Source organism: Schistocerca piceifrons, chromosome X, assembly GCF_021461385.2.
Source record: "Schistocerca piceifrons isolate TAMUIC-IGC-003096 chromosome X, iqSchPice1.1, whole genome shotgun sequence".
In the NCBI taxonomy this organism is placed as follows: domain Eukaryota; kingdom Metazoa; phylum Arthropoda; class Insecta; order Orthoptera; family Acrididae; genus Schistocerca; species Schistocerca piceifrons.
In genome coordinates this window covers 723,679,122-723,706,430 of record NC_060149.1, presented here as the reverse complement: position 1 = coordinate 723,706,430, position 27,309 = coordinate 723,679,122, and the positions used below count along the sequence as shown (strand labels likewise).

Below are 27,309 nucleotides of genomic sequence, written 5' to 3'. Positions count from 1 at the left end.
AAAACGCAATTGGGCTTTTTGCAGAGCGGTATATTTTCGACTTTAATCTGTCTGCGATCTTATAACAAAGTATTCTAGTCATTGTTCGCCATTTAACCACACACCAGCCACTACGACTGGTTAAACTCTGGCATAGCGTTAAAGCAGAATGACGTATCCGTATCTGTGTTCCAAGCTGAGTTCGAGCCGATGCCCATCAGGATTAGAGGCATTGTTGCTACGAGAGGTGGCATATCTGTACTAAATTTCGCAACCTGTATACCTCGATATCACCTACAAATCTAATCGTTATGAGTGCGTCGTGTCTGTTCTTTCGGACATGTCCGAAAGAATAGATGCCACGCATTAATATAATGTGACTGGCCTAGCTGGTTAATGGATCCACTTTCTTCTGTGCGGATGCACAAATACGTCTGACCTTCTGTGACAATCTCAGAGAGCGAACATGGAGGAAATGGACAGTGGCTGCGGATATGTGACGCTCGATGGGAATGTGGATCGGCCGTGAGGCATGCCCAGGTAGTCTTCGCAGTTGCGATAACGCGGTGTCCCGGATGGCGCAGTGGTTAACGCCCCTGTCTAGTAAGTAGGAGAGCCCGGGTTCGAATCCCAGACCGGCACACATTTTCACTAGTCGCTGCTGATTCCGCGTAATGTCCCGCTGCAACTGACAGCAGTGACCCCTCCCCTCCCTTTTCTTTCCTTTCTTCCCCTCTCCACCTTCAGTTTACATAAAATGTAATCGTGTCTTCTTGCTTCTATCCTCCATATGCACTGGGGCTGTCCATAAAATATCGATATATCGATACACCAACTTTTCTCTTAGAAATATATATATATATATATATATATCGGCTACATCTTTTCCTCTGATATATCAGTGTTAAAATGGCAATATCGAGTACCGATATTTTTATTTTTTATTATATTTTTCCGCGATTTTCGGGATATATTTCATTCGGGAGGACGACGGTTCAATCCCGCGTCCGGCCATCCTCATTTAGGTTTTCCGTGATTTCCGTAAATCGCTCCAGGCAAATGCTGGGATGGTTCCTTGAAAGGGCACGGCCGACTTCCTTCCCCCATCCTTCCCTAATCCGATGAGACCGATGACCTCGCTGTTTGGTCTCTTCCCCCCAAAAAAATCCAATCCAATCGGGATATATTTAAAGTTGTTCTTTTGTAGTAGAACATAATTTTACTTTTACTGTGTGAAGGAGTGTTACTACTTTTTGAGCTTTCACCACGTCCAATCTTTCTCTCTGACTGTGTGAAGCAAGTATATATGGCCCAAAAGTAGTGGTCCGATCGCAGCACGGGGGACGGGGGTTGTCAGTGTGAATAGAATAAAAAGTTATCCGACGTGAGGAAATAGCACACCAGTTGCGTTAAAAAAACACTTTTAACGCATCTAGTGTGCTATTTCTTCGCATCAGCGTTCTTCAAAAACAGATGCTGAAAATGATGAACGAAAATGTAAGTGGCAAGACTGGTCTTCGCTGTGGGTGGAGACGTGTGAGGGGGAAATGATTTAACCGGCGCTTGACTCTACCAACAGAAACGGCAACGTTTAGCTTCGCCACGCAGTTTTGACCCTACAACTGCTAGTTCGCTGGCATTCGCGAAGATGAAAAACGGGGAAGTCTACGTGAAGTGAAGTGTTCCGTACAAATCCGATTTGTGACGAAAACGACCGACGGATCTATCGGACACCTTGTATTGGTGCCACTTAATGCAGTTACCATTGTTACCAAAGTGGTTATCGCCAAGCTTGAACGTGTATCATTTTCCTTTCAATCTTGCTCTAAAGGGGATAGGCAACATGCTAGTTTGTTGATGTACAGAATATCTAATACTAAATTAGTACTTAACTATACAGCCGTAAAAGCAGCAGTATATTTAGGATGTGCAGCCGATATTTCTATAGGTAGAAACTTCAATATTTTCTCGTCAATATATCGATACTTTTCCCGATTTATCGAGTTGCGATAACGGTATATTTTTAAATATCGATATATCGTTCTCACGATATTATTAAAAATATCAACTGTCCTAATATGCACAGTAATTAAAATTCTTCATCTACAGCGGATTCATGCGTGGAAAGCAGAAACACGTAACAGAAAGCAGCATTCACGCTAGCTGGAGTGTACGTTTGAGTGTCTTTGTGATTGTCTGCGAATGTGTGTACTGTTGCGAGAAAAAGAGCCAGTGCTCGAATGCTAGTTTGAACGCTGTTTCCTATTAAGTGTTTCTATGCTCCACGCATCGCTCCTCTATAGGTGAGTGGTTGCCTTTCTCATCTTTCAAGTATTGCTCCATGAAGGAATTTCGATTTATTTTTTCACTTTTATTTTACACGTCTAGTTCCGTAGAATCAACTTAAGGAGCAAATCTCAATGGTCATGGAACGTGTCGGTACATAAAATTACAACAGCAAAGTAATAATAGATAAAATAAAATGTTTGTGAATCCTAAAAAGACCAAAACTATAAGTTTATATAAACGCAGTCAACAACGTAAAACAGGAATTAGCTCAATTTTTCAAGGAACTCGTCGACAGAATAGGAATGACCCATGAGGGAACTCTTGCGTTTAGTTTTGGAAGCATGGGGATTACTGCTAAGATTTTTTTATATTCTTGCCGCAGGTTATTGAAAATGCATGCAGAATACTGCACACGTTTCTGCAGAAGAATCAAGGAGGTGCGATCCAAATACAGATTGGCTTTCTGCCTAGTATTAACTAAGTGAAAGCTGCTAATTCTTGGGAATAAGCTGATGTTGTTAACAAGAAACGGCACTATAGAACATACATATTGAGAGGCCAGTGTCAGAATAACCAGACTAATGAACGGGGATCGATAAGAAATACGCGAGCTTGCACAACGTATTGCCCGCACCGCCCGTTTCTGAGCCAAAAATACCCTTTGAGAATGGGAAGAGTTATCCCAAAATATGCCATACGTCATAAAGGAATGAAAATAAGCAAAGTAGACTACTTTTCGTGTAAAACTACCACTCATTTCAGATACTGCTCTAATAGTAAATTGTTCAGGATCTTTTCAGATACTTCATTTTTACCATCTACCTGAACACTTAGAAATTTGAACTGCCCAGCCTCACTAACCATATGCCCATTCTTTGTAATTAGAACTTCAGATTTTGTTGAGTTGCGTATTAGGCACTTCAAAAACTGAGTCTTACTATGATTTGTCGTTAGTTTTCTATCAGCTATGAACGTATGTTTCAACTGCACTGTTTGAAACAGTGTGGATGTTGCACCCAAAATTCTTTACAACCAAGATACTGACATCAGCAAACTGAAATACTTTAGAATCACCTGTAATAATAGAAGGCATATCATTTATATATATATATATATATAAAATCACAGGAGTGGCCCCAGCACTGATACCTGGGCCAACCCCATTTAACCGTGCCCCACCTGTACCCCCCATCATAGCCATTCTCAGTACAGTGGAGAATGACCTGTTGTAATTACAATTATGTTATTTGCAGTCTTTACTGGTGTTGAAATTTCAGTGACCAATGTACAAAGAAGACGATCGTATTTGGCGAAAAGCGACTAGTGTATCACGCATCATAACACTAGCACGGTATGACCGCCATGTTAGCGGCAGTGGGCAATACAGCTCGACGCTGTAAGACCGAAGCAGTCCTGTGCGGGCTGGCCTTGTGGCACGCATTCCAAAGCATCGATAAACCACAAGCGCCTCGACAGTAATGGGCACATGAACAACGTCGCTGGCGTGCGGAGAGGCAAAATTGAGACCCTAAAGTGGTGGCTGCATCCACGCTTCACGTTTCCATGGTGATGACAATCTGGCAGCCTTGCGTTGTTGAGTGGCACTGTTGACAGACGCCACAAGCTGTCTTTTGGAACAGTATTCACAGTAGATATGACCCCTATTTGTAAGTATTGAGGGCAGTCTGAAGAACAACTGCTGTATAAAGGATGTTTCCAAATCCGAAATACTGCGTCCCCCACCTTCCACATCCATGAAAGGACCACATATCTTCACATTAGGACGGTAGCGCTAGCAGTCTATTGCCGCAGCCTAGTCACACGATGAAGGTTATGGTGGTAGCTACGGCTGTACACTCTGCAATCGTGAGGCGAAACGAAACAAGAAAACTTACTGCGTACATCCTATATTGCCATCACACACTACAAAAAATTACTTTTTTTTTGGAAGTAAGTAACTTCGTAAGCCTAAACAAGACATGACTTAAATCCAAAGAAATAACATCGACAGCAGTTGAGAGATTTATTCCAAATAAATTGATAAGGAACGGAACTGATCCCCTATGACAGGTCTACACTAAACAGGTCAGAACGCTGTTGCAGAAGCAACGGGAAAAAGCGTGCCAAATTTCAGAGAACACACAATCCCCAAGATTGGCGAAGTTTTACAAAAGCTAGAAAATTATCTCTGACTTCAGTTCGAGATTCTTTTAACAGTTAGCATAGCGTAACTGACTGCCTCGAGAAAGTCCAAAGAGATTCTGGTCCTATGTTACGTACATAGTGGTTGTAATTAAACTATCGCTACTTGAGACAGCCCCCATAAAAACCAGTGATTGTAAGACCGCGAAACTTTGTGGAAACATTTTTAAGAATATGCGGAAGAGAAAAGGCAAGTAAACCATTGAAAGAAACACACTTTATTTTCCTCGTGGAGGGTAACATTTGTTAATTCCGTACCACGTTTACATTCCAGGTTACAAACGTTGCTCACAGTGACGACCACCTGCATCCACGACAGCCTGCAACCGCACTACAGTTGTGCTATGCTGCTGCTCCGGAACGGTGGAGCATGGAATGTTCAGCTGTCGTGACACAGCTCGTGCAATGCTTGAAGATCGCACACTGTGACCAGCATTCACAGCCATGGCTACAGTAACTTGTTCAACAACTTGTGCCGCAATTGGCCGTCGGCGTATCCCAAATCGCCAGTTAATTCGAACTTCCGGATTGCGTTTTTCAACCTCGGTACGGAAAGAGGACCTCTCCGTGTTCCCTTAATGCATCGATTGTTGCGAAGAGCATCAGCACTGTCGTTACTCTGATAAAACATCTTTAAGAGTAAAGCCGTCCTCAACGTGTCCAGACCTATGTTGAGTGTGTACAACTGCATTGTGCAGTGACGCATGCGTTTTATTGGCAGAACACTCGGTAGATGCAGCAAGTCCACTAGAGAGACTGCCTACACTATGCTCGTCAGTCCTCTGTAGGGTATTGCTGTGCGATATGGGATCCTTACCAGGCAGAATTGACGGAGAACATCGAAAAAGTTCAGAGAACGGCAGCTTGTTTTGTACTATCTCGAAATATGATAGATAGTGTCACGGATCTGCTACGCGAGTTGGGGTGGCAGTCCTTGAAACTAAGACGTTTTTCATTGCGACGAGATCTTTTCACGAAATTTCATCAACTACTTTCTCCTTTGTATGAGAAAATAGTCTGTTGGCGCCCACGTACAGAGGGAGAAATTACCATCGTAACAAAATAAATCACAGCTCGCCGGGGAGATTTGAGTGTTCGTTTTTTCCGCGCGCTGTTAGTGTGTGGAACGATAGAGAAATAGCGTGAAAGTGGTACGACGAACACTGCTAGACACGTGAGTGTTAACTGCAGAGTAGTCATGTCGATGTAGATATATTGAACTATCGTATTTCTCGAACTAGACTTTCCGCGGTGTGCGCGTTGGAGGCAATGAAAAAAAAAGTGGGGAATATGTCGTAGGCCTCTGAATGTAGACATGGATTTCACCGTAGACATTCGTAAAGCATGTTATATTCTAGACTACTACGTACGAAAGAGAGGTGGTGTACAAACTGTAGATACATTGTATGGCAATCCTAAAATTCATGAGGATACTCCACAACGAATATGCAGTCCATATGTCTAATTCACGCTACAGAAGCTTATTTACCTACTACTGTGTAGATCAGGAATGGGCAATTGTTTTGGTTCGAGGGCTGCGCTGTGGACACACATGTTGGCGGAGAGCCACCCCTTCTAAAAGGATTGCATTCATTATTTAACTCTGCATTTCTGAAAACTTATAAATTACATCATAAAACTCAACAAATACCAATTAAGTAAAATTGTTGCACCTTTAATCAATTTATTTATTGTGCTAATTTCATGTTATCTATAGCTTCAGAAATATTTAATTTTAGAAACAGTTCAATGAGACAAATGTATCCTATCACCCTTTCCTACAGTTTCATTTAACCTGGAGTGAGACCGCTTGTTTGGATTCTCATCACAGACTGCAAGTTAATGTCTGTAAAAGAGCATCTATATTAACACCTATCGATCTGCAAGCAGAAAAACTTTGTTCGCAAATGTTTGTAGACCCACACATGTAGACAACATTCTCCTAGCAATTTTTTTCAGACATGAATATTTTTCAGCAGTCAACGATTTGTGAAATACGTCTGATGTCCCAGCATTAAACACTTCTTTCACAGTGTAATGTGACTGCGTGTCGATAAGTTAAAGTTCCAGATCCTCCGTTGCTGTGTCAATACCATCAATGATTAGATGAGATAGCAAACTCAACTGAGGCTCAGTTTTCTACAAGTCCTGAATTCTTCTCGTGACCTCGTCCTCCAAACACTGCAGAAGAGCCATAATCTTAACAGAAACACTTACAGGCACGTTATGTTTTCCTAATAAAGGGAAAGAAGAAAATTTACCTTCACTTGCTTGCTTTGCAAATAGATCTAGTTTTGCTTTGAGTGATTTTACATGCTCCCACATGTCATGCGCAAACAACTCCTTTCCCCGTAATGTCACATTCAGTTCAGTCTCTCAGATATATTAGCCTCAATCATAATTTCATGTGACAAATTACCCGCTGGCTTCTGTCTTGGGTTTATTCGGCCTACGTTCGTTTGATGATTTTTCTGACGTTTCGGCAACAAGAGTGGCTGGTATTATCAAAGCTTCACACTCCCCTGCTAGTGGAGGACTGGAGTTGAGCCTCACTCTCACTCTCATCTGATACTTACGCCTCCTTGGGGGAAGTGTTTTGGGGAGTTTGTAGCCTTGCGGATGTTACTCCACTTTGTACTTGTGTGTGTGTTTATTTCTGTGATTTTTGGTTGTCTGTGTGATGTGATGATTGTTCTGCATGTGTCTGGTACTTGTCTGGGGTTGGCGAGATGATTGATATTATGGGGGAGGGAAGAGGATCAGGAATTGGATATAGGGATTTTCACTTCGACTTAGTCGTCGAAGATCGTCATTGGGCGTTTGTGCTTGTCACGGGACATGTCATACGGACTTAGGGAGTGGATGAGGACGTTCCCTGACCTGGAAGAGCTTTCATAGAAGGTCCTTGCCAGATCTTGGAAGCGCTCTTTCAGGAGTGGGATTTCAGCAGCGGCGTACAGATCGTCAATAGGGAATCCGAGGGGTAGGCGCAGTGTCCCCCTGAGGGCGCGGTTATGCAGCCTCTGGAGTTTTTCCAGGTGCTGCTTCGCCGCGTATCCCCAGACAGGGCATACATACTCCATTACTGGCCGTATCAGGGCTTGATATACGTTCACATCCACAGAGCAGGGAAGGGAACTGGTTGAGTTCGGGATTGGGTATAGGATGGACATTCTGGCACAGACATTCCTGTGGACCTCATCTATGTGGGGTTTCCACGTAAGACGAGAGTCCAAGGTTACGCCAAGGTACGTGGCGGTTCTGCGCCAGCGGAGTTGGGTTCCGTTGGAGTTGAGCTTGCGGCCGCGGATTATATATACCTGTCGCACCAACGTCAACGGGCTCTTCTGTGGTCATTACCGCTGCGGTTCTCCCCTTCCTACCTACAGCGGTCCTTCGTTACACAACTGGAGTCCAGGATCCGTTCACCTTGAGGCTGTCTTCATTTTTATTGAAGCTGTTTTCTGTGTATTTCTGTAGCGTCCCAGAACAAGGGGTGTGATAACTCTTTTCTACAGATGGAACTTCGTGTCGGCGAATTTTACTATTTGGACGGCCTCAAACAGTGCGCCCTCATCCGCGGCCGATTTTTCCACCTGCCCCAACCTGCAATACCACTATCGTTCAGTGATCATGCCAATGATTGATCGTCCAGTCGTTCCAAAATAGACTTCCGCATTTGCATAGTATGCGGTATATTCTCGACATTGCAAGTGGGTTCCTTTTTTTTCGTTTGTCGATCCGAGACACTCTTTGATCTTCTTTGTCGGTTTGTAAATATCTTTACTCCGTGTTTCCACAGTATTCCACTGATTCTGTCCGTCACTATGGGAATGTATGGTAGAAAGGTCGTACCCGACATTCCTTTTTCCGATTTGTCACTTCGGCCAGTGTTTGATCCTGTGAAACTTCTTATGTAACTGGTGGAGTACCCATTGCTCCTCAAAATGCTTTCTAGGTGTTGCATCTCGCGTCTGTGGTGCTGCGGCCCACGTATTGGTCTTGCTCGCGTTACGAGCGTATTAATCAGCCGCTTCTACGGCACTGGTGGTGATTTAACAGTTTTACGTGTGTGTGTGTCAGTTTTCTTTTGGCACCTTTCTACCTCCATGGTAAATTTTATGTTGCTGTGGAGACTGTTTAGGTATCTTAGGAAGACACCGAGCTTTTCCTCACCGTGGCTCCACACAACGAATGTATCATAGACGTATGTGTACCACATCTTAGGTTCACAACATAATGCGGTGAACACCTGAGACACTGTGTGTATCGAAAACCTATGCACACAGACCGATACCTGCACAAACTATCAAATCACCACCAGAACAAGAAACGAGGCATGATTAATAAGCTCGTAACGCGAGCAAGACGATTATGTGAGCTGCAGCGCCTTAGACGCGAGGTTCAACACGTAGTAAATGTCCTCAGAAGCAATGGGTACTTCACCAGTTACGTAAAAAATGTCACAGAATCAAACACCCGGCGAAGTGACGCATCGGAAAAATAGATGTCGGGTACAACCTTTCTGCAATACATTTCCAGAGTTACGGGGAGAATCGGGCGAATATTTTGCAAACACGGCGTAAAGACTATTTACAAATCGGCAAAAAAAGTCAAGAAAGTCGCAGATCAGCAAAGGAAGAAAGGACCCACTTGCAACCTCGGGAATATATTTCATTCCATGCATATGTGGGAAAAGTCAGTTGTGATGACTGAACGATCAGTCAACACCAAGGTCGCCGATCATTAGTGCCATTGCAGGTTGGTTTAGGTGAAGAAATCGGCCGTGGCGGAGCGCGCGCTGTGAGGGACCGACCACATGGTAAACTTCGCTGACACGAAAGTTCTAGCTATAGAGAAGAGCTATCACATCCACTTGTTCAGAGAAGCTGTAGAAATACATAAACATGACAGTAGCTTAAAGAAAAGTCTCAAAATGAACGGATATAGGAGTCCCGTCCTGCAGCGAACAACCGCTGCAGGTAGGAAAGGGAGAACCGCAACGGTAATGAACACGGGAAAGGCCTTGGACGTTAGAGTGCCAGGTACATACGAGGGTGGTTTGAGAAGTTCTCGGAATCACCACGAGAGTTAAGCGCTAGCGCAACGAGTTGTTCACGTGATATTAATTGGACTGTTGCCTGTAGACACGTGTCACGTCAGTGCTCTTGGAAGTGAGCTGTGGCAATGACGTGGCTCGGTTGTTGTTCCCGCGTAGTGATATGCGAAGATGGAAAAAGTAGAGATTCGATCTGAGATTAAGTACTTCGTAAAGAAAGGTATGAAAGCAAAGGACTTCATGCCGATTTCCAGAATACACTGGGGGACTCGGCTCTTTCATGTTAAACTGTTGCCAAGTGGACAAATGAATTTAAATTTGGTCAGGAGAGTTTAGATGATTATACGCGCAGTGGTCGGCCTAGATGTGTCACTACTCCAGAAATCATTGCAAAAGTGCACAAAATTTTCGAGGTTGATCGCCAATTAAAAGTGTGTGAAATTGCTCACGCATGCCAGATGTCATCTGGAAGGGTATATCACATTTTAATTGAAGAATTAGAAATGAAAAAATTATCTGCAAAATGGGTGCCGCGACAAGACAATGCGCGCCCGCACACATGTGCCGTCGCCATGACAAAATTACACGAAATAAGATATGTATTGTTGTCACACCCGCCTTATTCACCTCATATGGCTCCGTCAGACTTCCATCTCTTCCCAAAGCAGAAAATTTTTCTTTGTGGACAAAGATTCACTTCAAAGGGAGAATTGATAGCCGGAATAGGCAACTATTTTGCACGCCTGGAGGAAACTCATTTTTGAGATGGGATCAAGGCACTGGAACATCGTTGGACCAAGTACATTAATCAACAAGGAGACTAGATTGAAAAACAAAATAAAATTTCAGTGATGTAAATACTTTATTCTATTCCGAGCCGAGAACTTTTCAAACCACCCTCGTGTAATTTGCGGCCGTGAGCTCGACTACAGTCCACCACAAGCATTGGAGGGTGAAGCGCTGTTAATGCCAGCCACTTGTGCTGGTGAAACGTCAGAAAAGTAATCAAACGAACGTCGACCGAAGATCCCACACAGAAGATAACAGGCAATTTGTCAACAACTGGCCACGAAGGCCTTAAACATTTTGTATAATTTCCTGTCTACACTCTTCACACTATTTTTTTTTGTAACAAAATCATGAGATAGCTTTGTGTCTAGAAATAAGAGGATTTCATTGTGCGCAAAAAAAAAACCAACTTCGCCCAAGCTCAACCACGTCTCACTGTTGCGTTAAAGTACGTCTTCATACTCTGCCACGACAAGAAAATATTTGAACAGTCTGTGGTCGAGTGGCATTGCTCTTCTTGTGTTCACTACAACAACAGTACAATGTACGCCATGCTTTAAGACCACTACAGCTTTAGAAAGATTCGTCTGATACAAAGTGCATTGAAAAGTCAGTATTCCACGGTCTGTGTTTAGTCCTTGTGACTTGCTGTTTAAAAGCTTAACAGTGCCTACATTTTTCCCACTGACAGATCTGGTTCCATCTCGTGTGAAGGTTGCCATTTTGGTCCTCTTTTTCTCAACACATATCACAGCAATTTCTTACCAGCGGTTCTTTCTTTCATTTGTTCTAGGCCAGGTACTTCCTCTCTCATGACGAAATTTTCATTAATTCCATGGATAATGCGCAGTGCAGTAGTCCTTCTGAAAATTGAAACGCTTTTAAAATTTGCTTCTAAGATCAGGACGCAATATGCTCACACACTTCAGCATACAATGCGTAATAAACTGGGCATTGGAAAAAGGCATGGTGCGTTTAACATGGTTATAGGTTACCATTAAACTTGGTTCTGTAGCGCTAATATGAACAGTTGATTGCTTTGTAAATAGTGTTTGCTTATGAAAGAGCTCTGAAGGAACAACAGTTTTTATTTAGAGTTCTTCCTTGGAATGTTCGCAGCCAAATTCGCTATGTTTTGCGTCGTAATGTCTTTTCAGATTGTACTTCCTAAATACGGTTTACGATTCGTGACACAATAGACACACTGCTTTATTTCCTGTATTAACCTTCATGCTACAAGATGGAATTCAGGACACGTACCAGAAGGCCGTGTCGTATATGATACTTGGCTTAAAAAATAAAAATAAAAAAATCCCCCTTATAAATCAGGTTCATTTGCTTTACATACATAACACACACTAGCACTGTCTCCTGTGCAAACAGAAGCAAACAAGATGTGTCGGATCCGACACCGCCTGTTTATAAATTTCCGACTGCAGTGAAACGATAGATTTACTGTTGCACAGACAAAATGGAATTAGATCATACCATCCAAAAAAAGCCCTGCGCATCGTACTACTCGCGCAAACCAAGCAGACACTCAGCGCCGTGGCTAATGGGAGCGCCCGTAGAAGGGAAATGCCTTTACAGCCGCTCCCGTCAGCCGCCGCGCCGAGTGTCAACTCGGTTTGCGGTAATAGAATTTACGCCGCGCTTGTGTGTAGTGGAAATCTTAGGTCGCGCACGTGGAAGAAATTTATGTTCAAGGCCGATTTTTCTGCCTCTCCCGTCGGGCTGCACAAAAATCTTTAGCAGGCCGCTATTTGCCCATCCCTGATTTATATGAAGTTTGTCTGCCGTGGCAGTTCGATTACATTCTCCGAATTGTGGTTGTCTGGTTGGTTTAAGGGGGAGGGGGGGGGGGGGGAGGGACCAAAGTGCTTGGTCATCTGCCCCTCCGAAGTTGTGTTAATAAAATATAAATAAAAATAAAAGAACTTGGTTTGGTTTGTTCCTGTGTAGTACTACATTCGCTTTCACCGATCATCATACCCTTGCATCCGACATTTTCTTTTTCAGGTTTTATTTGCGTGCCACAATATAGGTCTCACATAATTTTTATAATACATTTCTCCCGATCAAAAAAAAAAAAAAAGGCTCTGAGCACTATGGGACTTAACTTCTAAGGTCATCAGTCCCCTAGAACTTAGAACTACTTAAACCTAACTAACCTAAGGACATCACACACATCCATGCCCGGGGCAGGATTCGAACCTGCGACCGTAGCGGTCACGCGGTTCCAGACTGACGCGCCTAGAACCGCAGGGTGGCCGCAAGACACAATAGTGGCCGTGCGGGGCGGCTGCCCGCAATCGGATGCATTCGTGGTGCTTGTTATCTTACCTTGCAAACTTGGCCGCATCCCACCAGCGACAGCACAACAGCGGCACCGCCCTTTGCAAGCGTTTATTGAGTTAGGACGAGCGCTACAGCTTCTCTGGCTTCATTCACCTGATACGGTACCATCTAACATCCCTGGAATACAGTTAATCGAATATTTTCTTGCTTCTACAGTAACTAGGTAAATAGTATTAATCTTTCGACGACTGGTATACAAATCGTGTGGAAGGGGATTTCTGACTAACATTTTATAAGCTCGTTTTTGATGCCGTGCCACGACTTTGAGAGACTGATTGCAGCGCGTGGGAGGGGGGCAGGAATCGCTTCACAGCACACTGAATTTTCATTCAAAAGTGACGTACATTTGACGTGCCACCTAATCTGTGGCATAAAAATTCGTTTTAATCCCGTGAATTATTCTTCATGTTGGAATTTTCATACGTGTTAGTGTAGGTATCCTGCAACGCTCTGTAATGTTCTTCTTAGTAACGAAGTATGAATCAGTCTTTCGGCAATAAAACGATGAATCGAACAGCGGCTGTAAACAAAGACGTAAATTCATGGCTCACCTGCATTTTAAGTAACATTGGTGCATATAAAACAAAATAATCAAAAGGAAAATTCGATGACCAATGTTTTGTAAAATAATTCATTAAGAAACATCTAATAATGACATATCGAGCTATTAACAGACCCTGGTGTCAACTTGTAAACGTAACAACGTTTTATTATAGGCTGTGTGTTGCAACTGTTCTCTGTCACAATATTGACAACAGTTCTGCTTACCTAGCTTTCAATCTCTTAGAGTTAAACATGTTAAAATGCGTTTTTAATGTGTTCAGCTTCAAAAAATAGTAAATTTGCAGTGACCGCTAATACAGCAATTATTGTTTTCTTCGTAAGGGTTGGACCGATCTAACCGCAAAAACATTTTTTGTCATGTATAAACAATGATTATGAAGGTGTTCGACAAAATTAAATTTGTTAAGTACAATCTCGATTGTCTTATCTGAATGCAGTATTCCGAAAGTCGAAACCCACAGAAACCATATGGATTCCAATAATTTGTAGCTTTGCTCCTGCCATGAATTATTGTATTTTAGTGCCAGTCATTAATTTGCACTCAGTGACAGTATGCGTGGTGATTAATAGGGGGAAACTTCTCTTTGGCTTACTTAAAATGCATATGACAGCAAAATCCATGAATCTAGTTTTAGACACGTGTGTTCTACCTACTTGTTCATGAACGTAATAGAAGTGGAAGAATAATATTCCGGAACTGCTTAATTTTGCTAGTTGCAGTGCAAATCGTCTTCAGTACAGCCTCGTCTCATTACTTTGATGCGACCTTTTCTCTTTCCAGACTTGCCGCTTTAAATCCAAGCATGTACGATGTACCACAACCTAGACTACATTTTTTGTATCGTATGGAACGCTCGTAGATGCATTGTGTTAGCATTTCAAACTTCAGCGACGTATGAATGATAGTTCGTGAAAAGGACAGACAACAGTAAAACATTTGCGTGTTAATAAGCAACCGTAAATTATAAGTGCTAAACTTTCCTGCTCAGAGAAAGGAATAATGTAGTTCATTTATGTTCTCGTTTCGATGGGCTGGGTACAAAAATCACGTAATATGGCTTAGGGAACTTTGGGTATCATGAACAGCCAAAATCGTCCTTAATATCGCTGTATGTGAATCGTGAATGCTGGCTAATGGGATTATATATCATTATTAATTGAAAGTAACTTGCGTTTTCTTAAGTGATTCTGAAGGACAGTAATAAGCACTTCATTATTTTTCTTTACATGCCCAAGTGGCTTGATAATATTCAAATTCGGAACGTGTTGAAACCAGTTTTCAACGAAGCAGCCATAGACATTTCCCACCATTCAGTGGAGGTATTATCTTGGAAGAAGTAATCTTACGCTGGGAACAAAGAGTGTGCTATTGAATGAAGGTAGGCACCTAAAATAATTTTACCTTTCCTATAAGTGAGTCCATGTGGTCCACTGAAAATCGCCCATACCACTAACCTAACTCCGATGAAAATTCATCTAATTTGCCGGATCTGTAGATACACACTGTGAAAGAGAACCATTCAAGTAGAACTGTTGATCCATATTACATGTTCCCATTACTCTGTTTTCCAGGTATTGCCCTCCTTGGTCTACTGAAGCCTCTTCTGTGCATTCGTCGTACATACCAAATGTTTAGAAGCTCTATCACTTACGTTAATGCAGTTGCGGTCTGACGGAGTTTTGAAGTCGCATATTAAGCTCATACCTTTCGTGGCCGTAATATATAATATATATATATATATATATATATATATGTGTATGTATGTATATATATGTGTATGTATGTATATATATGTGTATGTATGTATATATATGTGTATGTATGTATATATATATGTGTATGTATGTATGTATATATATGTGTATGTATGTATATATATGTGTATGTATGTATATATATATGTGTATGTATGTATATATATATATGTGTATGTATGTATAATTGTGTATGTGTGTCTCAACGACGTTCTGTAAGCACAAGTAGAAGCAATGATACCCTGGTTCTTATGTGAAATTCACATGGAGGTAGTGCAATAGTCTAACATAACAGACGGTGTCGAATTCTGATTCTCGAAATTTGCCTGTCTGTCTTTCGCGACGAGAACTGCTTGCTTCTAACGATTCCTATTTCGTTTCTCCGGGTCTCCTCAAAGAACTCTAGGAAAAACCTAGCAGCATATCTCGAAATTCCCTCGTCTCCTTCAGTTAGGACTACCAGCACTCGTACTTCAGAAAAAAATGAGGCTTTTTCATGCGCAGCAACCTAAATCAAGAATCTTCCATTCTCCAATCCTGTTGCTGGTCTTAGGTCATCGTTATATTTAATGTCGCTTCGTAAAACTTCATAAAGGTATTTGTTTCGTAGATAACAGGTATATGATAGTTCAAATGGCTCTGAGCACTATGGGACTTAACATCTGAGGTCATCAGTCCCCTAGAACTTCTAACTACTTAAACCTAACTAACCTAAGGACATCACACACATCCATGCCCGAGGCAGGATTCTAACCTGCGACCGTAGCGGTCTTGCGGTTCCAGACTGCAGCGCCTTTAACCGCACGGCCACTTCGGCCGGCAATGAATTACACACCAGTGGATGCAGTGAGATAATAAAACAAAGAAATGGTATACCTGCCGTATAAGGAGTATATTTTATGACGTTTCACAGGAGTATTTCTTTTTCCCCTTCCTTAAAATTCACGTCTAAAGTACCTAACACATACATTGATCAGGCGGAAGTTTGGCCAATATCAAAGTGGTGCACATTCCAGAATGAATTCCCGCTCTGCAGTGGAATGCGCACCGTTGTGAAACTTGCTAGCTGATTGAAATTGTGAACCGGACCAGGACTCGATTCTGGCGCCTTTGCCTTGAGCGGGTTTAATGCTCTACCGCCTGAGCTACTCAAGCACGACTCGCTAATCGCCATTTCTTCTGGTAGTGCTAGTCCCGCTAGGTAAGAGAGAGAACTTCTGTGACGTTTGGAAAATAAGTGATGGGGGTACTGACGAAAGTACAGCTGTGATAGCGGGTCGCGAGTCGTGTTTGGATAGCTCAGTCTGAAGAGCACTTGAACATGGGAACTTGGCCTTTCGCGGTCACGTCTCGCACAATTTTTATCTGCCAAGAAGCTCCAGGTTAATACTCGTTACGTGAAACAAATAAATTTCTTTATGCCAAATATTTTCGACACGATTAGTTAAAGCGAAATATGAGTTCGTTTCGTAAACTAAAATTGATCTAAATGGTCTTCAGATCATAGTAGTATTTTCTAGCTTTATGTCGTCGTTAGTGATCGTGCTGATCAAACACCGTGTATGTCGGGAAATACGCCAAGGTGACTGATGCAGGAGATGGGAAATTAGGCGGAGTAAGATAGTGATTTTCATGTTTGTCGAATGTAACAACTAAAATTACTAGGTAGGGCTACATGTGCGTGCGCCAAAGGATAATACGACTGTTGTGTTCCCTGCTTTGGACTGCGTTCATCCCAAGGTGCAGATTTTAACCAGGCATTCTTGTTGAATGCTGCATACCTTAACGTGACCGTCGCCGTAATTCGCTCATGAGCAGTTTAATTAGACGCATTTGCCCTATAGTCTAACTCCCTTTGGCCATGACGGCGGCAACGTCTCGTGGCATAAGCTTCACGAGACGCAGAAAGTATTGGGAGCCATCGCAATTCGCGACAGGTAAATCGCCGTCCACAACTCCGAGAGATTCGTCGGATCTCCGTTTCAAGCCGCGTATGTATCACTCGATGGCGTCATATGCTTTTCGGCGCTGTTGGATCTGAACTACATTTCCATTAATTTTTAAACGCTTGTGACTATAGGTCGCTAGATTGCCTCGTTTTGTGCAAACAGCCACTGGACCTGTGAATGTTCTATATACTACGAACAAACACTGAAGGGCAAGCAGTGGTGACACCACGATTCTGTCGAACTGGAGATAGTAGTGCCGACCGAAAAAAGGTCAGTCGACAATACTGTACCGAGTACTGCCGAGTTAGGGCCGGGACTGGCCGAGCCTCAACCTGCACACACTGCTCGCATGCGGTTTGACATGCCTTGGCAGGCCCTCCTCTAAAACAATGTTCGCGACATGGCAAGTGTAATAAAAGAAACAAGCGATTGTTTTTAATTTACTGGCTTTCGGAACGTGCACATACAACCATCTCAACACTGGTAATGTTCTGTTGCAATTTGCTTTGACAGTTGAGAGTACACATTAGTTTAAGTCGTACCCTGGTACAAAGTTAAATAAGCTAAACAAAGGAAATATTCCGACGTGAAACGAGTAAACAAGACGAAAATGTAACAAAGGATACACAGAGGCAGAATCCTTTGAAAATCGTACTGGTAACTCAATAAGGAATGATAAACCACTGTTGGTAAACGTTTGGGATATTACCAATCCAAACGAGTATGTACGTCTACATACATACATACATACATACATACATACATACTCGACAAGCCACCAGACGATCTATGGCTGAGAGCACTTTCTATCACTACCAGACAAACCCTTTCCTGTTCCACTCACAGGTGGAGCAAAGGAAACATTATTGTCTATATACATCTGTACTACCCCTAATTTCTCTGATCGTCGTGGTCTTTACCGAACTATTCGTTGGTAGCAGTAGAATTGTTCTGCAGTCAGGCAAATGCCTGTTCTGTCGTTTTTGCAAAAAGAACTTCGTCTTTCCTCCAGGGATTCCCGTTTAGGTTCACGAACCATCTCCGTAATAGTCCGTGTTCATCTAACCTACCGATAACAAATCTAGCCGCGCGCGTCTTGAGTTGCTTCGATGTCTTCGTTTAATCTGACTTAGTGTGGATCCCAAACACTCGAGCAGTACTCAAGAATGGGACGCACAAGGGTTCTCTTCTTCTTTATAGATGAGTTACACATGCCTAAATGCACCTAGTAAACCGAACTTCAACTTTCGCCTTCCCTGTTCACGAGCTCGTTCCATTTTATATCGTTTTGCAATGTTACGTAGAGATATTTAATCGAAGTGATCGTGTCAAGCAGCACATTACTAATACAATACGAACGTTACAGAATTGTTTTTCCTACTCATCTGCGTTAACTTCAATTTTTCTACATTTTGAATACGCTCTCATCTAGTGGACGTTTATAAAATCTTTCGGAGGTGAGCCACGTGTTGATTTCCTAATACACGCTGCTGTACCCAAGAGCTGAAGCTTAGCATGGCGCCAGTTCAAGAATTACACGCAGAATCATGAAGCGTCTCTCATTTTTGAGTGCCGAGCAGTGTGGGAATGTTGAGAAACGGGCGAGGCGACAGAACAGTAAGGGACGCCTGTAAGTAAAGTAAAGTAAGGTACTTGATCGTGCTGCGTTCTCGAGTGCTGTTACCTCGCTGATATAGAAGAAATTTAGTGTCAATGGGAGAATGTGCGGCTGGAGGTAAAAGAAAACAAATTGAAGTCCTGTGAAATGTACAGGTTTGCCGTGGTGAAAATTGTTCCAATCACACAGATGAAAAGGAAGTGACTTCAACACACCTGGGAATAAGGCAGTGACCTCTGACACACGGGCACCGCCTCGTACCAGTGTGTGGTGTACCAGTGCCGGTTCGCCACATCTTACTTGATTGCTTTTTATATTCTGAAAAGAGAGCAGCAGTTTTTCTTGATAACGATTTGTCCACTGTTTTAAATAACAATGAGACAAGTATGGAAAAGGCTTTAATATTCTGTCTTGTCCGAACTCCTGCCCAGAGTTGGGAAAGTTATTTTGAAAGTATCTCAGAGTGGCCATTACATTATTTTTGTAGTCAGTGATCAAGCCATCCACCATTATCTGTAACATACACTTACCATTTTGACAGCTAGTCCTTTCCTCTTGTAATAGTCATGTATTCATTTTTAAACCCGAGATTAAGGACTGACTTACACACACACACACACACACACACACACACACACACACACACACACTTTTTCTCATAGGATCTTACCTTGTTTTTACTAATTCCCGTTTTATTTAGTGTGGGGTCTTTCCCACTCATCCCTTACAGGGTACCTTAAAGATACTGCTTTCTCGGATAGCTGTGCAATAATTCAAGCAAATCACATGAATGGTTTTTATTAAAATTAAATAGATTAACAGTACTTAACTTTGGTTTACAATGGTGTCGTAAACGATGGGCGACATGCAAATAATCATTGTTCCTCACTATATACAATGCCCATGCAAGTAATGGATATGAATTGCTAATAACGGCTATCGTAGTGCTCTCTTGTAGCCCGGGTCTACTAGTGTTCGTCTTCTACTGTCCGGCCGAGGCTGGCGGGAGAGGCGCTTATATTCTCTTCGGCTAGATGTCCCTCTTGTCGTGGTGCCGTCCTTGTCAGCGAACTGCTGGCTGACTTTGTCTCAAAGCCTTCTCTGCTCTTGCGTTCAACTTCGTGCCGGCGCTTGAGGTTACGCTGGAACATATAGCATTTCTTGTAATGACATAATTTAGCTTTATTTAAGCGTTAGGAAAGGAAATGGACGTACATGCAGTCACACACGATCCTATACGTGACATTTTTATTATTTTATTATCCGTGTTCTTATGTTGATAAGCGAACACTGTCTCTTTGTCCTTAGCAGTCAGCCTTTCAAGAGCCTAATTTGTGTCCATGGACCGTCATCGCAAGAACGTTGCCTACGAAGAAAGAATTTAATTTCATTAAGCATCTAGTTCATATTCTACAAGAGCGCTAATAACCGTGACTTCGGGCATCCAGAAACTAATATCATCGCCCCAGACCAAATTAACGAAAATATTAGGATAATTTAGGCCAGTCACTCATTTCTGGAGGTACAGTTCATCCGATTCACCAGTTTGTGTTACATACACCATAGTCACACTGTTTCGACATTGTACGTATAAATCATTGCTTTTCGTCCTGTGACTTGAGGTTGGTTTGTTATAGCCCAAGGAACAGATCGACAACTTCTGTCAGATGCTTACGAAAACAATCCTCTAACCACTACCTTCGGTCGTTTATAGCGCTTGGCGGAAATTTGAGTTTAAAACTGGCCGAAAGATCTCGTCTCTAATGTCCTCAATATCTACGGTGCAAAAACACTGACCTTCCACTGCAGCCAGTAGCTGAGAGACTGAACTCACACTTGGGAGTACGGCGGTTTAGATCCCCGCTCGGCCATCCAGATTTAAATTGTCTGTGCTTTCCCTAAATCGCTTAAGACGTTTGAGCTCAGAACACGTTCTGTCAAGGATATTAAATGGTGATTTTTGGGATCATTCTACCACACTACTTGTAAATGGATGTGATACGTCGTTTCTTCCAATTACTGGACATGGTTTGTTGTTTGAAGGATCTCGGTAGATAATGGTTAAAAGATAAGTGAAACTGCAGCTGTGTCCCAGCACCACGGACGCAAAAATATTTTTAGCATTCATATTTCCTACGTAAATTGGAAGTGGATGGGGGAGAAAGAAAAGGGAAGGAGCTATTGAGATCAACTGCATCGGGATTTTATGCGGAATCAGCGGCGACGAGTCAAAATGTGTGCTGGATCGGGATTCTAACCCGGGATTTCCTGGTTCAAAAATGGTTCAAATGGCTCTACGTACTATGGGACTTAACATCTGAGGTCATCAGGCCCCGAGACTTAGAACTGCTTAAACCTAACTAACTTAAGGACATCACACATACCCATGCCCGAGGCAGGATTCGACCCTGCGACCGTAACAGCGGCGCGGTTCCGGACTAATCTGAAAACTGCGTTCACTATTTGTGCTATTGCTTTACTACCCTACATTTCAGTTCCTGTACAGTCCATGAGTGTCTTAGCGGTATCTTTGGTACTATCAACAGCCTTTACATATGGCCAGAATTACTTCTAGTTTTCTGAGAGATTCTTAGTTAATATTTTTCTGCAGTAGTTGTTGAATCTTTACGCAGTGCTCCATCTATTTTTCATCCTGGTTTACGCATTGTGGTATCCGTAGAAGGATGAATTTCTGCTTTCCGCTGGAAATAAAAGTTGCGTGGAACATTACATTCACCTTGGGATTATGTTAATTTCAAGCAGCTATTAAGTCAGTGAGATAAAAAATAGAGATTACAGTTTTGACTGTCAGGGAGCTCATACATTCAAACAGAGAAAGGTGACGCATAGTGTGTGATATCAGTTTGAATATGGGCGGAGAGGTTCAATTCTTTGTGCCATCCAGATTTAGGTTTCCGTGGTTGGCTTAATTCACTTCAGGCAAGTGCCAGGATGGTTTCTTTGAGAAGAATAGGACCGATTTACTTCCCCATCGTCGTCCAGTTCGAGCTTCTGCTCCGTGTTTAAAGACATGGTATTCCGGTACGTGATCTTTTTAAACATTCGATGCGTGCTGCAGAGGAGGCTAATTTCTGAGTGAATCTGTCAAAAGGATGCCTACCAGAGATTGAGGAGTTGCGGGATTTTTTTAATGGCTATCCATAGTGTAAATACCCCCCCCCCCTCTCCCCCATACACTTGACCTTTGTACCAAGAGATGTAGAAAACGTTGTACTGCAAAATATCGTTCCAATACTCAACGAAACTTAGCCATTCATATACTGAGGGCTGCGTTATTAGATTTTTACAATTTTTCAGTCTTCACTATTCGTTAAAGCGAAGACCGTAATGTGCAAAGTGTCTGACCCATCCCATGTAGTCTGCTGCCCCTAACGCTTTTCTGCCAGTGAGATGCTGAACACTGAAAAAAAATTGAATGTGTTTTGATAGGGCCATCGCATGTAACAAATGACCCAAATTTACGGGTACAATGGAATATTAACATCGTGGGACTTCAGTTCGGAAGATATTTCTTTCGAGCTTTAAAAGGAACTGAATATATCTGAAGCTATCTACGAAGTTCAGAAGTGAAATTTTTTGTAAGTGTAACCATAGTTATCTGGCGATAGTTCCCACGCAGACCCTCCCTTACTCGTGGAATAATGCCACAGCTGAAGCAACGAGTAAACATTATTACCAGTATCGATTCCTACCTTCGTAGATTTCTCTGGGAAAATACTGGATGCACCCTGACGCGGCCAAGATACGTCTATCTCCCGCGAAACTGAGTCAACGTGGATTGAAAAGAAACAGTCAGAAAGCAACATACAGTAAGTCCTGGACGAAACGAAAATTGTCTCCAGTTGCTGTGCATTCATTTGAATGAGCACGTTCGCACCTAGCATTGGCCTTCTTCCTCCTTTAGTACCCCAACTTGTAGAAGATGCTTGATAATCGTTACGTGTGTTTTTAATACCCTCATTTTAAATACTATTGCATTAAGGATCTCGTCTATTAATAACTTGTTTCTCTATTTTCAGGCAACTAGTACGGAAGAAATGGTCGTAGATGACCCGACTGAGGTAAGGATTTGCTACTTGATGGGATAACATTCATTTCTTCTCCACGTGTTTGAACGGCAGTGTAGTCATTTTTGCATACTGGGTCATGGAAAATGCAAATAACTGTGCTTTAAAACATTTCTCATTATTCAAATGAATTCTGGAGTAAGCACGCAAACGTAAGGTCTGCGTAAGTTACATGCACATTTGCATTTATCGAGTTGTCGATCTGTTACAAACTGTTACAGCATATGAGATCAGAGTTGGATGGGGAGATGATTTCGCTACATCTTGGGAAGCAGTATAAGAAGTAAGCGGCATGCGGAAGAAGCGGGTGCCTACAGCTAAATCAGCTGTTTTTGGCTGATAAAGGACATAGGCGCTTTGAAAATAGCAGAGTAACATGAATCTTTCATAGAAACAAAAATTTAGTCCGTAATTCCAGCGGAATTTCATTGGGATGGACGCAGAAAACTCGTTCATTTGAGATTTTTTTGTGTGTTCTACAGATAATGTCACTTACAGCAAAATTTGATAACAATGAATGATTTATAGTGCTTTTCTGTGCGTTGCCTGATCGGCCCTGACGTTTCCTCTTCTATCTACGGCACTTCAAAAGCATACTTCTTGACACACCTACCAGGCAAGCAACAGTGACGACGACTGCGTACCAGAGGATGGTACTGTGTACCAAGCCGGTAGTCAGTAGGCAAAATAAATAAATTGCAGCAGTAGACACAAACACGTACTTTATCAGTACTGTATTGGTCGCTGTTCCACTGCCAATGTGTCTGGAATAGGTATCAAAGTTTCAGTGAGACATTAGTAACTGGAGAATATCATTTTTAAGTTTTTCATGCCGCTGTTGCGTCCGAGATACAGCAGTACAACATCGTAGGTGGCGATGTTGGTTAGAATTTCGATGCCCATCCGTGCCAAAGTATGAAGCTCTTGTCTTTCTGCACATATGAGGAAGTTCAGTACAGCATAGAACTGATTTTATTTCTAATCAGTAAACAGCTTCGAAGAGCTTACACACGCTTCCCTGGCATCAGCAAGAAATTTGTGCCATTTAGTGGAATGCCTTTTGAAGGAATTCCATTCAAGCAGTAGCCCAGTTAATATTCCTAAAATTATGATGTGCACTACGGTACAGGAAGGGGACGAATGATTCTTAAAGGGTAGGATCAGATCTGAATTGTTACAGTTTCCTAAGTTGCTGTAACAAACTGTCTGTTGGCTTCTGTCTCGGGTTCTTCAGCCGACCTTTGTTTGATTTTTCTGACTTTTCGCCAGCAATGGTGGCTGTCATTGTCAAAGCTTCACCCTTCATTGCTGGGGAAGCTTTGATAATGACAGCCACTGGTGCAGGCGAAACGTCAGAAAAATCAAACGAACGTCGGCCGAAGAATCCGACACAGAACCCAACAGGCAGTTTGTCTACAAGTGGTCCACGAAAGTCTTCACAATGTTATATTGCTGCCGTAATTATGACTCTCTTTTTTTTTTTAAATGAATACGCAAAGCTATGACTCACCTACAGGCTTCAAGTTTTGTTAGCTGACGTGAGAGTTCATCTTTTGGATAACCAGATCATTCATTATCCACCTATGTGAAATGCTATAAACTGTACTAGATGGTTTGGTAATTTCAATTACAACTATCAGTCTAAATGTAAATTGAAAGATGTCGTCGTTTGTTCTGTTTGTAATTAACATCAAATAATCACGTTGTCCTTATTTCATAAAAAAGTCATTCGCACAAGCATAATTGCCTGAGGATGCGAGGCTGACGGATGACTTTCCGAAAACTGAATGGTGTCTCTTGACTGGAGTACCCACCGCTGGAAGTTAACTCCTTTTGTTGCCGTCTTTATCGTGTGGAACGAGCTCTCTAGCCTCTGACCCTCATTTTCCCAGTGTGTTGGAGTGGTATGGTAGCCGTGAATCATATAGTTGTAGCCCAATCTGAAGTTCCAGAAAGATTCAATTTTATTTCTTCATCCACTTGCCACTATGCTGATGTGGCCTAGAGAGAAACACTTTGTAGGTGCAAAACTCCACCTAATGTACTGTTTACACAGTGATTTGCAGACAGCGAAGAAATTACGGTTTCGCTCAGAAAGCCCATCAGAGGAAAACAGTATTCCATACGATTTAGCTGATGAATTATTAATTGTGAATCTTTCAGAGGTGTGTGTCCTTCCTCTTATGGCGCAGAGTCGAGAGAGACCGCCCAGGGGGAGGATAGAAATATGGAAACACCACAGACACAACACATTACCATGCCAAATACGGTAAAGGAAACCAGTTGGCATTCAGAACAGCTTCCCAGTCGCCTCGGAATGGATAAACACAGGTCCTGGATGGTTCTCAAGGACATAGTGTACCATTCCTCCTTCATAGTAATAGCAAGTTTAGGTGACGATGGTGGAGGTGGGTAGCGATCACACACCCTGCTCCGCAAAGTAGACCACAAAGGCTCAATAATATTGTGATCTGGTGACTGCAGTGGCCAGGGGAGATGAGACAATTCATCCTCGTGCTCACAAAATCAGTCCTGGGCAATTCGAGCTGAGTGAACATTGTGCCATGGGATGGATCTGATGAGCCAAATTGATCACAAAATACTTGACAGCGAGGCGACCTTGCAGAGTAACCATTGGGCCTTGGAATACGACGATACTGGTGCCCAAATCATCACCGAACCCCCGTCATGTTTCACTCTTCGGACGTGAACTCGGCCAGAAGTTGGAAACTGTGCAACAAGACTCACCCAACCAAATGACATTCTTCAATTGTTCCATACTCCAACTTTTATGGCTTCGGCACCACGTTTTTCTGTTACGGGCATTTGCATCACTGAAGAGTGGATTTGGAATTCCAGCTCGCATTGTAATTCCCTCCTTATGGAGCTCTATTTGTGCTTTTTTAATACTGATGGTGTTCGCGAGTGCGACATTCTGTTCCGCAGTGACTTTTTCAGCTGGCGTCCCCTTATTTTTCGTCACAATCTTCTTTACTGATCACTCGTCACACACTTTCGCCCGCGTTGCCACTTGGTGGATGATGTTTTTCGAGTTTCCTTGTAAGGTATAAACTTTAGATACGGTCTCCCTTGAATCGCCAAACACCTCGGCTACCTTGGGTACGGAAGCACCCACCATGCGAATACCAAACAATTTGCTTACGTTCGCGGTCACTTAGATCCTTCAAAATGCACTCACAACTAAACAGAACACTGTTCTGACTACGACTGCCAGCGTATTGAAGAAGCTGCACAGGTTCCTTTCGGGATCGAATACAATAGCGCAGCCAGTAGGCTTAGATAGCATCTCCATTTATGTTCAGGCGTGCATTTTTCACGCTGTTTCCATATTTTTGTCCAACCCCTGTATCTCATAGTGTTCCGCAACTGCTGTAGTATTTTTTATGCTTTTGGTTATGTGATATTGCTCCACTTTCAGGAAATATTAATAATCTCTAACTTGGCGGATGAGAAAGAAATGATTTTGCGAGATACTTTCCCCTATCAGGGAGGTGTTACGATTAAGGAAAGCAGGAGGTGCCAACTTGACATTCTGGTGTCTAAAACTCGCCGTGGATGATACTTTTTTTTATTAACTGTTTCCAGTTGGCTACACTAAATAAAATAGATAAAATTTTGTCGCCCCTGGATATATTACTGGACCTGAGGCTATTTATCGCCGACCGCTGTTGGCAAGCAGATTGCACCCAGTCTTTGAGATCAATTGAGGAGCTACTTGAGTGGGAAGTAGTGGCTCCGATCACGAAATCAGGCAACGGCCGGGAGAGCGGTGTGGTGAACAGATACTTCTCCATATCCGCTTCCAGTGACGCCTGTTGGTGAGGATGACACGGCGGTCGGTCGGTCGGTCCCGTTGGGCTTACCAAAGCCTGGTCTTCGGACGGAGAGAGAGAGAGAGAGAGAGAGAGAGGGGGGGGGGGGCTATTTATTGGTCCCAGCAAGAGCATGTATATTGACTCCGATCATAGTACCCAAAAATATCATTTTACAGCTAGTCTAGTCTGGTCTAGTCTAGTCTATAGGCCACTTACCGGTACACCTCTAGTCACAGCTGTGCTTGCTGAAGTTTCATTCTGAACGACTACGGTCTCGGTAATGCAGTCTAGAGAAGTTGTGTGCAAATAGCGGCCCGCTAATTGCTCTTATACGGCCTGCCAAGACGGTCAGAAATTTTATGTAGCAGTTTATACCTCTTCTGAAATGCAAATCTAACTAACGCACGCAGTCATTTTAAAAGGTGAGCGCCCCCCCCCCCCCCCCCCCCCCCCCTCTGCTTCCATGAAGTGGCTCCCCAGCCCAACTATTGCCCAACCCCGGTCTAGGGGATGCTTGTAGTCTTAGTCCAGATCTCGCCGTGGACATTGTTCCCGACTTATGGAGAGAAATTGCTATTCAGTACCAAAATTAGAGAACATATCTCCAGCGGAAAGTTTCCCACAGACGCTACGAAAGCAGATTGAGTGCTTTTTTTCTGACCGTTCCACTACTCTTTTTAGCAACTCTCGAGTTCTCTCTTGCCCATTCCACATGACTGTTACTCGTTTGGATGCTGAAGCACCATTTTAATACATACATAGCAGTAGCAAACCTCCTGGATTAATGACGAGACTAATGAGGATTTGCCGGCCGCTGGTGACC

The 27,309-nt window shown here is 42.8% G+C and overlaps 1 protein-coding gene across 5 annotated transcripts in view; it reads left to right on the top strand.

Moving 5' to 3' along the window:
* The window catches only part of LOC124721332 (ribosomal protein S6 kinase 2 beta), a 600,458-nt gene that overhangs the window by 409,847 nt on the left and 163,302 nt on the right, over positions 1-27,309 (top strand). For 4 of the 5 annotated variants that reach the window (XM_047246247.1, XM_047246246.1, XM_047246248.1 and 1 more), the window contains one exon: positions 22,603-22,644. The exons of the other annotated variant lie outside the window; for it this stretch is intronic. In XM_047246247.1, the coding sequence (XP_047102203.1) occupies positions 22,603-22,644 (42 nt within the window). The remainder of the gene's footprint in view (positions 1-22,602; positions 22,645-27,309) is intronic. 5 annotated transcript variants of the gene reach the window in all.